Below are 16400 nucleotides of genomic sequence, written 5' to 3'. Positions count from 1 at the left end.
CTGTCCCTCTGGGTCCCTAGCCTGCATCATCTGAGGTACAACCAGTCACATCCCACTTCTTTGGCTTTGTATAGGAAATCCCAGCAGGAAAAGAAATAAGAAGCAAACAGATAAACGCAAGCCTGGTCGATGGAATATTCACACTGTCCCTGTGTACTTGTGGCACCTTAGAGACTAACCCATATTTATTTGAGCATTAGTCTCTAACGTGCCACAAGTACGCCTAGTTCTTTTTGCGGATACAGACTAACACGGCTGCCGCTCTGAAACCTGTCCCTGTGTGACTCAAAAGCTTCTTGAATTCTTAGCATCCGGTTCCTTTCACTCCTGACACTTTAAAAAAGCCCTGAGACCTCCCCCTTCTCTGGCATGTAAGAAATCTCGCACGTGACCACGCCTGTTCCTGCTGTAATAACGCTGAAGGATACCCTTCACATCTCCCGGGTGGGCTTTGTGGACAGGGTTAGGATTTTTGCAGCTTCTCATTTGAGTAGCTCACATTTATTTCAGAAGCAAGGAGTCCTGCAATGAGTTGCCCAATGGGTATTTCACTATGTACTGAGAATGAGTAAGAAACCTTTAAAAGGACAGAGATGAAGTGCTCATTCCCACTGCATGTGTCTAGCCATACTGATGAGTTGAATTAGCTACAGATATGGGCCCAGATCAAAGCTTTGCTAGGAGGCAGAGGAGGGTACCAAAAGGCTTAAGGGGCCATCTACAACAGGAAGGGTGCGACTCAGGTAAAGCCTGGGAGTGCGTGAGGCAGATTAATGGCCCTGCTCAATGTAGCATGAGAGCCCGGTCTCTGCTTAATCCAAAATTGCTGAGGAAGATAAAAAGAAAAAAAAAATCATACAGTACATTGCCTGCCAGCAGGGACATAAGATGTGATTTACTGATTAGAAAGGCATCTGAGAACACATGGGCATGAGCTGGAACAAAGGGGAAGGGAAAGATACGCTTCTTCCAGTTCAGTCAGGGACTTAATGAAACCCTTTAGTATCCCGGGGTCTTTACGGATTCTGCTGGAGGAAGCAGAAGAGATGCTGCTGCTGCTGGCCAAATAGTCCCGAGTCACTTTAGGGAGCAGAGGGGAGACCTTAGAGGAATAACACGCTTGCAAGTAACCTGACCCCCCCCCACCTAAAATCAGCCCCTGACTGTGGGAGGGGAAGGGAGAAGGGGGGCAGCTGGATAGCTTTTTTTAAATTCATTATTTTGAGTATTACTATGTGACCATTTTAATATGTATCTAAAGCACAGTTCGGTGTGTGTAACTCGTCAGCCCGGCTCTGGCTGAGGACAGAGCATAGCTGCCAGCTATTGCTCCCTGATGATGGGATCAGTCTTTTAGCTCAAGTGGTAGGGATCTGTCCTGCCGTCAGAGGCTGCTCAAGACAATCTGCTGCCTTACTCAGAACTTCAGTGTGTCACCCCTACTCCTATCCCCTAGGACAGAGCTTTTCAACCGTGCCAGGGAGGGGAGAGGGTGATGTCAGACGATGAGCCTTCTGAGGGTTTGGTGGTTATGGTGGAAGTGGCAGGGTTGGGGCGGGGAGGGAGGCAAGCCCCTCTATCATGCTGGAGGGGCAGTCCAGCCAAATTTGAGTGAGTGGCATTGTGACCTGGCAAACAGGGTCACAGCGCTGCTTCGGTCTGGCCCTGCCACCCTAGGCAGCTGGCTAGTTTGCCCATAGTTAAAGGGGCCCCTGCCTGCAGTGCTGGAGGGCCTGCTGGTGACCCAAGTGGAGGTCACTCACTACACTATGATTCACTTGTGGAAGCGCACACGGAGTGCTAGGCACTTTCCAAACACTCAGGGCAGCTCCTGCTCTGAGGAGCTCGCCAGGTTGTGACAGAGCTTAAGAGAAGGGGAGCAAAACTAGGAAACGTGTTTACACTTGATATACAAATCAACAAGATTCACTGTAGGCACCAGGGCAGAGGTGGGTTTTTAAGAGGAACTTAAACATGGACACGGTAGGGGCTGTGTAGATGAACTCATGGACCCATGCCTGGAGGTGACGTGTGAAAATCTATTTACACCATCCTTTTTTTTTTTTGCACAGGGTGCGACAGCATGTTGGCATGGACATGGGTGGAGTGGGGTGAGGGGATAACACAAACATAAAATCATTTAGAGCTAGGGGGATGAGGGGCCTGATATCTCAGGGATTAGTAATAAAGGTTTGGTGCCCTTCACTTCGTGGTTGCTGGTTCTAATCCTACTTAAGCGTCCTTCAGGTCTGGCAGCAACTCAGCGGCTTTGATGAAATAAAATAGGTCTCAATCCATTTCCCAGAGGGCAAGAGTCCACATCAGGCTCAGGGGAAAGGTCCTGAGATCCTGAATCTCCTCCCACTTCATCCCTAGAGCTGATCTCTCCAGGCCAGGAATGAGTCCCTTTGGTGGGCCAGTATGTAAGGGAATCTTGCTTTGCTATGGTCTGTGCTGTACTCTGTTCCACAGAAGGATAGAGGACGTCTCTCACCGATGCTGCTAGCACAGCATCATTCACTAGTACTAAATTCACTTAAAATACACTAACCTGGAAATGGGATGGCTTGCCAACCAGCCAGGGTCACTAAGCTGCAGTACTTTTTAAAACTCAGTCACTTTACTATTTGCTGCCACATGGGAAGTGTTTGCAAGCACAGAATAATGACCTGTTTGTTTAGCCTGGGAGGTCTGCTAGACATAAGCCAAATGTATAGTGGGTTGCTTATTGGTTTTGTTTCCATTATGGCATATTGGGTCCAGTATCTTGTATTATGGTCTGATGTACGTAAGAGGCCCTGAGTTACATTGACAGACACTGACTGCAGCTAAAGGTGATTTAGAATGTGTTGGAGTGAATAAAACATTAAATATAGGGGGAAAAAAACCTGCTCTGTTTTCAGCAACAATATGACAGTTGGTTTCACTCTCTTGATTCAAGGGGAAATCAGTTGTTTAGTTCAATTCCCGATGACAAGGAGATCAGAGTGAAAGAATATCTCTCAGTAAGTGCATCAGAATCTGAATGAAAAAACTGCTCTGGGTGAAAATCTCATTTTTATGATAGGCAAGCTTTGGCCTTGAGGACATTTACAAGGAAAAACTACCCGAATTCTCAGAAATGGCTCTTTGCTTCGAGAGAGGCAACTATATTGATTTCAAGGAGAACAGATTTGATTAAAAGAGGCTTTCTTTCTTTCACGCAAAAGATACTCTGTGTCAAATGGGTAGGAAAATGAAATGGACAGGAATCAGCCTGACTTTCCCTTTCCTCTGGCCCATCACATAGTAAAAAAGAATACGCGTGAAATGGATTTGAAAATAAAGATATTTTATTTACAGTTGCATTCTGAGCTGGAAAATACATGCTGTTTTCAGTGGTTCTGGTAGCCTAAGGGGAGCCCAGAGGGCAGAGCAGTTTCACAAAAATCACTTAATTAACTTTTAGAGCTGAGCTCTCTCTATTAATAAACATTAAGGGCCTGATCCAGCTCCCATTCAGATCAATGACCAAGTATGATGGGATAGACTTGTGCTCACTTCCTGGAAAAGGGAAGTGGAGAGTGTCCTCCAAGCTGCCTAGAGAGGCTGCGACGGATGCAACCAATCAGGAAAGAGGCTGCAAGGAGCATCCAGTCAGGGCCCAACAGGCTTGTATAAAAAGAGCTGCAGGGCCAGCATGAGTTTGGTCTACTGGTAGGGACTGTGGGAATAACAGGTGCTCCTGGCTGGCTGCAGGGGCTGAAAGGGCTGGACAGAGCAGTTGCTGGCAAAGGACCAGGGAGCTTGGTAATAGCTGATAGTTATTGGCAGGGACTGGGGGAGCGAGAGAGTAGCTTCTGGCTGGCTGCAGGGAAGCAGCCCATGGAAATATAGAGCAGCAGTTAGAAAAGGAACGCAGAACGGGGCTGCTATACTTACAGGGCCCTGGGCCTGGAGCAGTGGGTGGGACCAGGTGTCTTCCCCAGCCACTGGAGGAAGTGGCTATGCCCTGAGGAAGGGAATTAGAACCGTGGCACCCCAAGGAAGGGCACCGCACTACTGGTCTGACTCCGCAGGGAGCTGTAGTCAGCAAACTGAGCCCAAGAGAGGTAGCTCAGCAGGAATTCTGGAGTCACTGAGGACTCTAGTGGAAGCAAAGAGTCTCCAGGGAAGAAGCCCTCGGGGCACTGCTCAGCTCCAGAGTAGGAGCCTTGCAACCCTAGCCAGACCAAGCGAGGGTACCGTGACAGGCCCAGCTGGACTGGTTAAAGACGGAGCCAAGGGAGGGCTGCAGGACATTTTGGACTGTATACCCTGAAAGGGGTTTATTTATTTTGCATGTCGATGTGACCCAGCTGGAGGGTTGCGTCACTGAAGACCCATCTGACAAGCAAAGAAGCTGACAGGGGCACCGTGAGTGGAGGAAAAAACTGCAGGCATGCATACACTTCACCAGGAGGTGTTCATGAGAGGTGCGTGTCACCCTGTTACACCAATCCCACAGGATTGAGCCCTAAGCTTTCACAGATGTTAGAAAGGGAAAGGAGCTTTTAGGTCACCCAGTCCATCATACTGACAGTGCAGGACTGCAACCTACAGTACATTTTCTAGCAACTCGACTGGAGAAGATGCAAATGCCCCACATGCTGAGGTTTCTGCCACCTTCCTTCAGAGATTCTTTCCCAAACAGATTTTCTCCTGTTCCCTTTCTTAATTTCACTCCATTATTATGAGCTATATCATGGTGGCTGCACTAGAAAGAGAGTTAAAGGAGTACATTGAGACGTCTGTCTCCCTCTCTGGCACCTTGCTCTCATCTGGAATCTGTGAATGTTACTATAATAATAACTAATAATAAAACTCCCTACCAAATATCAATTAACAAACAATATGCGATCAGAGCAAACTTCCTTTAGTTGATTATTCTGAGGTCATGATGCTGTTGCTAACATTTCATGGGTGTCAAATGGACCAGAATAGTTTGAGTTGGGGAAAGGAGATGTTGTTTTTTTTCTTTTTTTACCACAGCTGTAAAACTTCCATTGTGGGATCAAGCCCTTTCCCCCATGACACAATCACTGAGCGATCTTGCTAAAACAGCCCCAGTGATCACGCCAATCGGAGAGCCTAATCAATGTAGTGAAAGTTTTCACAGTTGGATAGCTGACTCGCTATATAGAAGCTAGTCTCTCTTGCAGAAAGAGGGATTGTGGCAGAGAGACAAAGATTAATGTATACGATACATCTGGGGGCACCTAAATATGTTAAACAACGCCTATTAAGCAGAACAGTTAGTGTAATTGCCACCTAGAAAACGTGCCGCACGAAGGCTCCTTAAGCTTGCTTCGTTGTGTATCATTTCCATTTCTGAGCCCTGTGTGTGTGTCTCTAGGTGAGCTGTCAGGCTGAGGCTTCTAGTTGGCATTAGCAAAGTCGTTGTTGTTCCTGCTAGCCCATGCGTGCCAATGCCTCTCGCCGAAGCTTGTTTTATGGGAGAGCCCTGTGGGAGCAGCTCAGACGCTGCACTGAGCAGTTAAAGCAAGGTCAGTCACCATTTTAAGAATGTCTCCAAAGCAGTCGTCAGGGCCCAGACTCTGCAATGGCTGAGGAAAAGAGCAGCTGTAGTCATGTGGCACTGCAGTAATGGCAGAGCTGGCTGAGTATTTCAGGACTTACCCAATGCCATATTATCGCCCTGAAAACATTCATAGATTTGTCTGTTTCCTCCCCGATGTACCAAACAGGGGTAAAAGCTACTGGCCGGATTCCCCAGCTGCACTGAGTCAGTAGAGCTACTCCAGTTTACACCAGCTGAGGATTTGGTGTTACATGGTGGGGGCACTGGATGACTCAGAGAATGGTCACGGGGGACTGGGGAACCGGTTCAAACCTGCTCCGGCCCAGCTCTAGGTGCCCGGTTTGGAACACCGTAGCACACAACAGAACCTTTTTTCAAGATGAATTGACAGATTAAGATCAAGCAGCGGAACAGCTGGCTCAGGGTGGCTTCTGACGCCTGGTCAATGGTGATGAGATGCCAGCACCCAAGGGGAGGAATGAATTATTGATAAAAGGGATGATATCTTGTTACATGTTTATAGACACGGGATTCAAGTACTGTGAGATGTTACCTGTGGGACATAGGTCAATGTCCTAATGTCCAAAAGAAAGGAAGGGGATTGGCCCTTGTCTTTGGAAGGGTTCAGTACGTGTTGGCTGTATCACAGTTCTCATCCAAGGACGCGTATGCCACAGATATAGGCCATTTCTGTGCACTGAGCTCAGGCATGAGAATTACTATAGGAGGCAAATGCTGTGGTGCATAAAAACATCCAGCAGGAGACCCACCTTTGTATTTCATTGATCCCCCTTTACCAACATGGGGCCCAGTTTTGCTCCCTTTGAAGTGAATTAGTAAAATTCTCCAATTGTCTTCACTGGCAGCAGGATCCAGCCAATTATTGGCACAGACCTGTTGCACTGAAGATAATGAAATGACTCCCATTGACTTAAATACCTGTGGTGCCAAATTGTGGGGAGGGCTTTTGGAGAAGGACAAATCACACCCCTCCAACATGTATTTTCCACCTGCTCAAAGTTGCATAGGCCACAGAGCTGGGGGAGGGTGAAGTGGTCACTTTTAGGTGATGGTCCTGTACTAGATCAGTACAGTTGCTGTCGGAGCAGTCCAGAGCTTTGCTCTGGCTATGTGGTTGCAATGCTGCTGAAATCTGACCTGGCCAGACAGAGGAGAGGCTGGACCAAATGGTCCTGTGACCTAGTGTGCAGGGAGCCTGTTCCTGTACGTCAGGGCCCAGGGGAGTCTTTTGAGAACTAGACACCTGGCAGTACTGGCTCATGCATGGTATAGGTAAGAGACTCCACAGCCAAGTGGGCCAGCCCTGCAGGAGAAGTGGGGGCTGAATGCTGGGGTTCCCTGCTGGGGAGGGGGTTGGGGGAGGTGGGGAATTTGCCCCCTCCCAAAAAATATCTGAATTAGTACCACTGTTAACTAGGCACTGGATCAAGCCATAAATGAGTCACTCATTACTTGGAACATACTCATGTTTTATGCATGTTTACCATTGACTAGCACTGAGATCTGGATTTCCAAAGTAGTGAATTAGGTGCCTAGCTCCCAATGAAACCCCCCTAACTTGCTTAGGCTCCTTGAAAAAATCCCACCCTGAGGCCTTGTGATGCGTAGAGTCCACTGGTCACTAAGGACCCCTCATCTTTGTGGTGCACCTGCTCAGCACTTTGCAGGAGGGACTTCGCCATAGACAGGGCTGGAATCTAGCAACAGTCCTCTGTTGTTAGCTGAAAATAACAGGTGCACTCTGAACAGAAACTTTTCTCCCTCCCCAGTTTATTAATCCCTGGCATATGAATGGATGTCATCAGTGTCAAATTAACTTCAGTGCATTTTCAATCATTCAATCCTTTGTGGGCTTAATGCACCCCGAGAATAGCAGTTGCTAATAAATCTGAATGCCCGAGTTTCATTTATCATTGCTCCTTTAAAAAGTGCAAGTTAATCAGGGGGAGAATGTTCTATAATTAATGTGAGGAGGAAGGGGAATGGCATTATTGTGTAGTGTTTGTTTTTGGTATTAACCGTTCTTACCAAGCTTGCAGAACTCAGCCACAGCCTCATTAAATATTGTCATTGGGCTAATTAGGCAGGTTTCATACCTAACACTGGGGAATCATTTTATGGAAAAGGAAAAGGCGTGAAACAAATCATTATTTTTTTCAGGGACAGTCACAGAAGAAATGAGATGGTAATTCACAAATCTACAAAAATTAAACAGGACCAAAAAAACCTCATACAGTTTCATTCAACAAGACCTTGTGTGAGGCAAGATTAGGTGGCATTTGATGAGGGGAGCCTGCTTGAATAATGTTCTCTATTGTTTTCCTGTTTGTTAGAAAATATTTACCATGCGTCCTCGCTCCTCGGCGCTCCGACCTACAAGTGGGTTGCAACTGTCAAAGGGACGTTCGGAGCCCAACACCAACTGGCTTTCTTAGGCTCTTGGAAAACCCTACTCCAGAGTGATAGGCTCCTTCAAGATCCAGCTGCGGGGCCGAGACGTATCCATTGAGGTATCTGTACGAATTGTCTGTCTATGCATTCCATTCTTTTTCTAAAAAAAACCCACCATAAAGGGCTGTTTAATTAATTCAGCAGCTCTGCTCTGTACCCTTTTGCTTTATGCTTTACTAATCAATAATAATAACCACCACCTCTATGGGAAGGCTATAATTCTCACTCTATTTATGAGATCATTTTAAAGGAATAAAGCTGACCCAAGAAAATATTATCAATAATAAAAAGGAATGACATCATGTACAAGGAATTCACATACCACAGAGGGTTTACAAGTGTGTATGTTAGAGAGTGAGACTGTAGTGGCTATAAAATGTCCCTCTGAATTCTAGAGTGATGATTTTTACTCGTCATTAGTTCTTATTTGTATAGGTCCATCCTCAGTCCTTTACAGAAATGTAGTGAGAAAAGGCCCTGGCCTTGAAGCTACAAGCTATGCATAATTATTAATTTGTAGTGAGGTAGTGCCTCGGGGCTCCAACCTGGTGCTGAACATACTCATAGGACCCCTTTGTGATAGTTGCATAAAGCCTAAACCCGGTCAAGTCAATGGAAGGACTCCCTTTGCTTTCAATGGACGTTGGATTTGTAAACATAGTAAGCGAAAGTCCCAAAGCCTGATCCATCTACTGTCTATGTGCACAGATGCCCATCCCTCCGATCATCGGCATGTCTGAGCGGGACCCTTCTCTTGAGTGTCTCTATCAAATATATACATATCCCAGAGAGCAGCATAATTCTGTCTCTTCTGCTCCTCCTAGGTTCACTGCTCCCCACGCTGCCCTAACATGACATAATCAGCTGTATGCTCTTAGTCAATAACACCCTGCCTTCTTCATATGGCCCCACTCAAGTCTAGTGGTCCGTCCTGCCTTTACTGCTAACACCAGCCTGATCCTCAGGGTTGCCTCTGGTGCCAGCCAGCAAATGAGGCTTACAGTAGTGATGGCATGGTTCTCCTCTCTGATCGGCACAGCCAATCCCAGCTCCAGCATTGGGGTCCAGTCTCCCACGGGTGCAGATGTGGGTGAAGGAGCTGTGGAAGCAGGGAGAGAGGGATATCAGCACTGAGACCCGATACACAGGCCTGATAGCAGAATTATAGGCCCTAATTTGCTCCCATTGACCTCAGTTGGAACAGGCCCACATGCTGCAGTACTGACATAGACGAGAAGTTATATCAACGGAAAGGAGATATGCAGCGGGCTTAAGAGCTACTATTTCCACACATGAGCGTGCGATGAAACAAGCATGTTTTTTCCTACTCAACAAATGCTAAAGGGTCCTTAGTTATTGTATAAAGCATTTGACTACAGCATGATGCTGGATAAAGTTGCACGCACAATTTTTTTTCTCCCTGTATCACATGAAAGGAGCGCTGCCGTGTTGCATTTAGTGCAGCTGTCAGGGAAATGCAGGCAAGGCCAAAGGTCCCTTTCCCAAGAGAAGTTCCAGTTGGCTTCCTTGTCAGAGTTGCCGTCAGATGGGAGGGAAGCAGCACTGCTGACAGCTGTTGTTCTGGGGGCTTAAGCACTTGCGAGGGACTGTGTGTCTCATGGCAAAGTCAGGCCATGTTACCGTACTTATAAATCCCAGTCATGAAGCATCTGCAGCGCCTAACCTGTGTTCCTTGGCCGTGTGTGAACGTGCAAGCTGAGCCAGGGGGTTTACACCAAATAGAGGGGAGGGAATCAGAGAGAGAACACAGAAAACACCTTAATTCTTCTTTGCCACATGTTTATTCTAAATTCCAAACTTCACCGTTTTCTGGCTTAACATCCTAGGGGGGCTTACGCTGCTTGAACGATGCGCTCGGCCACCAGCAGCCTCCACTTTCTCCATAGGTTTGAATTTGGCCCGATCTCTCACCCACTGCTCAAGAGACAGAGAGCCGCCTTTGCCTAGGCTGGGATGGGATTTCTGCGCAGCGCTCCCATTGGTGCCAGCAGGCAGTGCACGCTTTAAATCCCCATGCAGTGAGATCAGCATAGTCCCCTGAGGGGACCTTTGAGACATAAAACCGAATGAAGAGCTGGCAGGGTCGAAGAGTGCCTCTCCTACCCACAGCTGTGGGACCCTCTGCCAGTGAGTCACTGAAGATGGTGTGTTGTTCAAGCGCTGGGTACAGCGTCTGCTGCACATCACATTCATCACAGCTGAGGGTTATTTTAAATAATAATTTAAAAATATCTTGGCAGGGCAAGGCTGCAAGGACACTGCAAAGGACCCTTCTCTAATGCATTACCCTCAGCACTGTAGGGCTACAATCCTTTTTTCCCTGGTTTACAACTGGTCTCCCCTTAGCAACATGTAACCAGCAAAACAAAATACATGAAAAAGGCAGGAGTGGGCAGCTGCTGGGCCGGTGGCGCCGTGGTTAATGCTCCACATGGCCTCATGAGACCAGGCTCCGGTCTGTTCATGTCATCTCATTCTCCAGGCCCACTGGGACAGGGAGTGTTATTGTGTCAGCAGCACACGCAGATGAAGACGAGCCTGCCTCTTCGTAGTAAGCCCTGTGGCTGCTGTACGTGAAGCGGAGAGGCATGCTGGGAAGCATGGGCCTGATTCACGCTGGCTCTGGGATAAGGCCATTTAAGACCATTAGGTTAGCTCTGCACAAAACCAGTGCGAGGAAAAGAGTCGAGCCCTTGCCTGTCTGTGATGTTGGGGGGAGAAGATCCTTTGTGTTGAAGGGCGAAGGATGAGGTGAAAAGCGTATTAGCCAGAAAAGGGACTGTAGCAGCCTGTGCAGGAGACAGCTCGTGGGCAGGATGGGTGTCTGATGTGACACTCTTTACGGTGATTTTATTTTCAAAGCCCTCTTTTTCTCCCCGACCTCTAGGGAGGCATCAGGGCAGCACATGTGGATTGACATTCAATAGAAACATAATTTAAAAAACCAGCCTCTTAACATTCAAAGAAATGAGAGGGAGAAAAAACAAGCCACCCCCGATCCTGGAAGGATGGGAAATGAATGCTCACTTGTTACTGAGGCTCCTGAAAAGGTGCCCAGCGTAAATTCCAGATGCTGACCAATTCTTCATTCCTTGTATGGGCAAAAGCAATGCTTGTCTTGTGCCTATATTTAATTCCCTTGGAAAAAAAAAGAAAAAAAGACGTGTACTCCCTCTCCATGTCTCTGCCCACTGGCCTCTCTGCCTTGGAGCATTAGACCTGGAATAGAATTGCTAGTAGAAAACAGTGACATTAATAGTCACATCCTCCATTCCCCAAACCTGGCGAGAGCTGAACATGCTTTACCAACATAACCTTGTGCCATTCACAGGAGCTGGGTGGCTAAAGCATTAGTAAAAATGCAGGGGCAGCAATAGACAGTGGACATCTCCCCCGTCCCTCCCCATTATTAACAAATATACCATGTGCCCTGTTCACGCTGCAGCAAACCCTATTGAAGATACTCATCAAGAAGCAAGGGAAGGAGACCTGATCCTGAGCACCCTTATCACTTCATAAAGCTAGGGGCGGGGATGAGGATGCATGAGGCATGGAGGCCAGACTCAAAAAATAACCAAGTCTTTGAATGGCCCCTCCAGGAATGGAGTGAGCAGCAGCAGGGACTGTGGGAGGGCTAGATATTGCCCCTGTCCATGTGAAGTGAGAGCTTCACCCTGCAGCGCTGTAAATCTGGCACCTTCCACTTCATACAGTACAGACTGACAAGGGCCGCTTGACTTGCAGCAAAGCTTGTTCGTTGTACAAACCTGGGGGCAGGACACTGCAGGGTTTGTTTTACTAGGAAATTCACGGCTTCATTCTATGCAGAGTCGCTGGGCTCATTTATGCATTTGGCTTTACAGAAATACTACAAAGCGTGCGTAGGTGCCCTGGGTATAACAACACCACATGCGTGCAGCGGTAGAGTTGAACATAACCCATGCCCAGTGTGTCCAGCAACTGGGCAACTCCAAGGCTCTTCCCTTGTGAGCAATTTCTCACCTGAACAATTCTCCCTCCCCACCAGATTTTCAAATGCCTAGCTTTACAACTTGCCTCAAGGATCATCAGATCTGGGCTCTTTCACACCAAAGTGGGAACAAATTCCAAGGCTGTGGGGCCCTCGCAGCAAATGACCAGCCAACAACCCCTTCCTGTTTGGATGATTTATAATTTCTTTAGTGGAAAATGTTTTTCTTTTGTCTGCTCTTCAACCCCGTTTCCCCCAACTGAGCAATCCACGCCACGGAACCCACACACCAACTCAGCTGGTATAAACCGGAGTAACTCCATTAGCTTAAATAGAGCTATACCTATTTACACCCACTGAGAATGTAGCCCTTTTCTTGTTTGTAATTGTGGTTGTCATTCCTGTAGCTTTTGCTTTCCGTATAGAACTGGAGTGCAAGCAGGACACAGAGTGGCCGTTACACACATCACGTGTTGTACAAACCATTCCACTGCCCTTTGGAAGACTGTGACACCACTTTATTAGTAATTCTGGGAGCGTGGAACACTGAAGAACTCTGTTTTGTTTTCTCAAGACTAAATCTGTACATAACAACAAATAAAACAAACAAACAAAGAACCCCAACAACCCAACACAAAGTCTGTTGCAACTTCATATCTCAGTGCGGCATCTGGGTTTAAGGCCATAAAGGGTAACGCTAAACTGGTGAAGAATTTCTGGACATCACAAAATTCCATGTATGGACCTGTTAATTATACTACTGGTTAAACTGGATGCTGGAAAGGACAGGCAAAGAGCACACTGGAGATAATGCTTTAGAAAAAGAAAAGCTGAAATGCAACGGTATGGTGAGCATACAACATCTGCATTCAGCAACTGTTCAAGTACTGCTGTTTCTTATAAATTCATACCTTACTTCTTTAATTTAAATATCAAGTGCTCTGAGATCAACTTTCGAGTTGCCGGGTTTATAATCCAGTATTAAGTGCACACAAGGGAGAGCAGATTTAAAAATATATACATACCCCCCGCACACTGCATTTTATGGACCGTAGCTATCTTAACCAGAGATGAACTGAACTGTGACCAGAGAAGCTCACACAGAGGTAAGGGGCGGCTATCCTGGTTCTACCTGCCCTGGAAGCTGTCAAGAAATCTGGTCATTCTCCCAAGCACCAACTCTGGAAAGCTTCTGCACACAGTCCTGAGTCAGCTGCTGTTCTGACGCCGTCCTTCCCCAGAAGATGCAGGTCTCTTAGAAGCTGGGCGCGGCGGGCTGCTGCCCACAGCATGCTAGGCTACCAAATACACTGTTTCCCCCACCCCAGTGCGGGGCAGGCCTTTGGGGTATATCACGTACAGGCATGTATGCGCTCCAGCTCATCTCTAGCGTGAAGCAGAGCCACTTGGCAGAGGAGACGCTTACAGGAACTTAGACCCATACGGCTGTATTCATATCAAAGCCTGACTGGGTGTGGTCTGTGGTGCCGTGGACCCTCTTGGCACAATTCTTGGATTTGTCACTACTAGCTTCTGCCTTTGGGCACCTCTCCATTTTGCTGTGAGCATTCTGTAGGTTCCCATGGAGGGGGAAGTAAAACGTCCCCTTCTGTTTGCTCACCTTTTTGGATCTCTTTGAAATTTCAGTCTCTCTGTCTTCTGCTGGGAGCCAACATGGTTTTTCCTTGAGGATCCTATCTCGGTCCGGCCGTACACTCCTCAAGAACTTTTTGAAGATGTTGGCCGTGAGGGAAAACTTCCTGTAGAACTCCTGAGACCTGCTGATGGACAGGGAAGTCTCATTCTTCTCCCCCTTTTTATCCAGCTCTGGCAGATCCAACCAGTTCCCAACCAAATCTGCAAAGATATTATCCCCTAAAACCAGAGGCTGCCGGTTCCTGCTCTGAGACATTAGCGAGGAAGTCCAGTCATTGGCCTCATCAGAAACCTGGCATTCTCTGCATCCCAATTTACTCCCACCCAAAGTCTGAGGGATGCTGTCTGACTCTCTGTGAAGCTGGTTCCCAGTTGTGCCCACACTGGCTGACTCAAATTTCCTTGGCGGGCAGTACTCTGCCGTGGTCAGAGCTGAAGAAGGTCTGCTCGTAGGATAACTGTCTTTGCAATAAGCCACGTGTCTGTGGTGGCTACTGTCCGGTAACGTCACGGGGCCAAACCGGCTGGCGGATTGTGGCACCTGGGTGGAGTGTGCAAATGCCATGGGGCTGCACTCCTCCAAAGATCTCCTTCCCAGCAACCTCTCGTTCTGCCTGCTGGCTCTGGGCCCCTCTCTGCCATTTCGACAGCACTGGTGCGGGCCAATGCCTGAAACCTTGTTTCGAGTCTCTGAAATCTCCAACTGCTCCAAAGCTGTCTGGACCTGGAGGAGTTTCAACTCTTGCAGGGCACCCATCATGTAGTTCATCTGTTCATGCAGCCCGTCTCCAACCTCCTTCATGGATAACTGTTTGGGGAGGAAGAGAGGACAGTGAATCAGTGCTTGGAGAAGCCAAGACAAAACAAGTAGGATTTTACCCCTGCAACATATAGGGAAGTAAAAGCTAGGCCATGTTCCCTTTTTATCTTATAAGCTAGACAGCAGCAAAAAGAAGGTCTCTCCTGAAACATGCCCTAATACTGAATTATTCAGACTTAAATGTGCTATCCTTGTCCCTGATGCGCCAGCCATTTCATGGGATAATAAACACACCTTTTTTAGATTCTGAAGAAATTAATTTTTTTTAAAGATTCCAAATCCTCACCTATTAACAAGAACTGAAATAAGCATTTGATTGACAACAAAAATAATGTTTATCTGAATTTCGGTTAATTGCTTAGCAGAACCTCTATTCATGTAACCGAGCATGACAATTCGCTGCATCAATTTTTAGACTTAGTCTGCAGCTGTTGTTTCTTTCTTGCCATGCAAACAACTGAGACTAGAAGTGGGTGCTCTGAATTTATAAATGAACCAGCCTTTGACTGACTAGTTTCTGTAACATGTTATAATCAAAAACAAAAAATATTAAAAAAAAAAAATCACATTGGCACTCTGTAATATGTCTTAATGCTTTTGTTATAGTACCCTAATTATAGGTTGAGAAACACAGGTACCAGCATGGAATGAAGTCCTAGAAATCTGAACAGTAATATTGAAAAAACAAATAAGTAATCACAAATTTATTTGATGAAAAATCAATTATTTTGGCTTCCAAACTAGATCCATCATTCACACTTGTGTTTTATCTTTCTACTTTAATAGAAAGGTTAACTCTCCATGTTAACCTTAAAATATGCTAGTTATTTTCCAAAGTCTCTAATTTGCCCTCTCCCCTTTCATTCTGTTGCTCTCCTTCACTCTTATGTGGGATCTGGATCATATTCCCAAAGCGGCATCATAAAACAAATGGGCTATACTTTCCAACAGCTGCTACCATTTTTTCAGAGGACAGGGGCGGGGGGGAGGTGGTTTGCCAGGCTGGAGGCAAAGATATGTCACACGGATGTAAAGAGGTTGGCAGAAGGGAGTATAAATGTCTCAGAAAAGCTCAAACCTAAAAGTTCTTAAGTATACAGTTTAAAAAGCTGATCACAATCTTTGCATGACAAGCGTTCTCGTAATATGCTGCTTTCCTTTAACACCTGTACACATGAGTGGCTGTACATTACTAAGCAATTGGGGGTGAAGGCAGGGAGGAATAATTTTTGCTACCTTGACTCAGTGTTTGTTTGTAAGCAGAGAACTGCAGGTTCTCACCAGGGGTAAGAAAGGCTATTAAAACACTGCCACTCTGTAATAACCACACTGCAAAAGTGGAAATCCCCATACCACATGTTCCAGGCACAAATCTCCATCCAAGTTTCAAAAATCAGACTCTCAGAGTTAGTGGAAGTCTGACACCTATTTCTGGAGCTTCATGCTCAAGAGGAGAAGCATATTCACCTGCTAGAAAGGATATCTGGCTGTGAAGTTATGGAAAAGCTCTCTGTTCCAACCTCTGATTACGTTGACAAGTCGAGTCTCCCTTACAGGCTAAGGTTACTAGTATCTGCAAAATAAAGCTACATCTGCACATGGGTGCAAGTAACGCCCACACTTTTACACTAAAAGAGCTCTTGTGCTACCAGTACAAAACCTGGGACCATATGTGCCATAAGCCTCAGACAAAACTATCACCTTACCTTTCCAGATTTGCTGTAATGCTTCTTGTCCTAACCTTTCTTGCCTTATTAATGGAAGTTGTTTTTATCTGCGGCTTTGCAAAGCTGGATTTGGAGCCAGCTTGGACCCTCATTGGATACTTCGCATCAAATCCCCTCGCAGGCAAAGTGGTGTAATCAAGCAGTGATGAGTGACAAGGGTCCTGCAGTAATGAC

The 16400-nt window shown here is 46.6% G+C and overlaps 1 protein-coding gene across 2 annotated transcripts in view; it reads right to left on the bottom strand.

Moving 5' to 3' along the window:
* Window positions 1-3295: 3295 nt before the first annotated feature.
* The window catches only part of INKA2 (inka box actin regulator 2), a 29995-nt gene continuing 16890 nt past the window's right edge, over window positions 3296-16400 (bottom strand). Inside the window, exons 2-3 of one of the 2 annotated variants that reach the window (XR_012155816.2) lie at window positions 11081-14487; window positions 3306-9131 (exon numbers count right to left, since the gene is read on the bottom strand). Coding sequence is in view for 1 of the 2 variants with exons in the window: in XM_073319899.2 (XP_073176000.1) it covers window positions 13456-14487 (1032 nt within the window). In the remaining variant the exon portion in view is untranslated. Of the gene's footprint in view, window positions 14488-16400 lie in introns of both variants that reach the window. The other variant, XM_073319899.2, reaches the window with a different exon arrangement.

The sequence above is a fragment of the Lepidochelys kempii genome, chromosome 21, assembly GCF_965140285.1.
Source record: "Lepidochelys kempii isolate rLepKem1 chromosome 21, rLepKem1.hap1, whole genome shotgun sequence".
In the NCBI taxonomy this organism is placed as follows: domain Eukaryota; kingdom Metazoa; phylum Chordata; order Testudines; family Cheloniidae; genus Lepidochelys; species Lepidochelys kempii.
The sequence above is the reverse complement of the archived record's forward strand: the minus strand, read 5'-3'. Positions and strand labels throughout refer to the sequence as shown.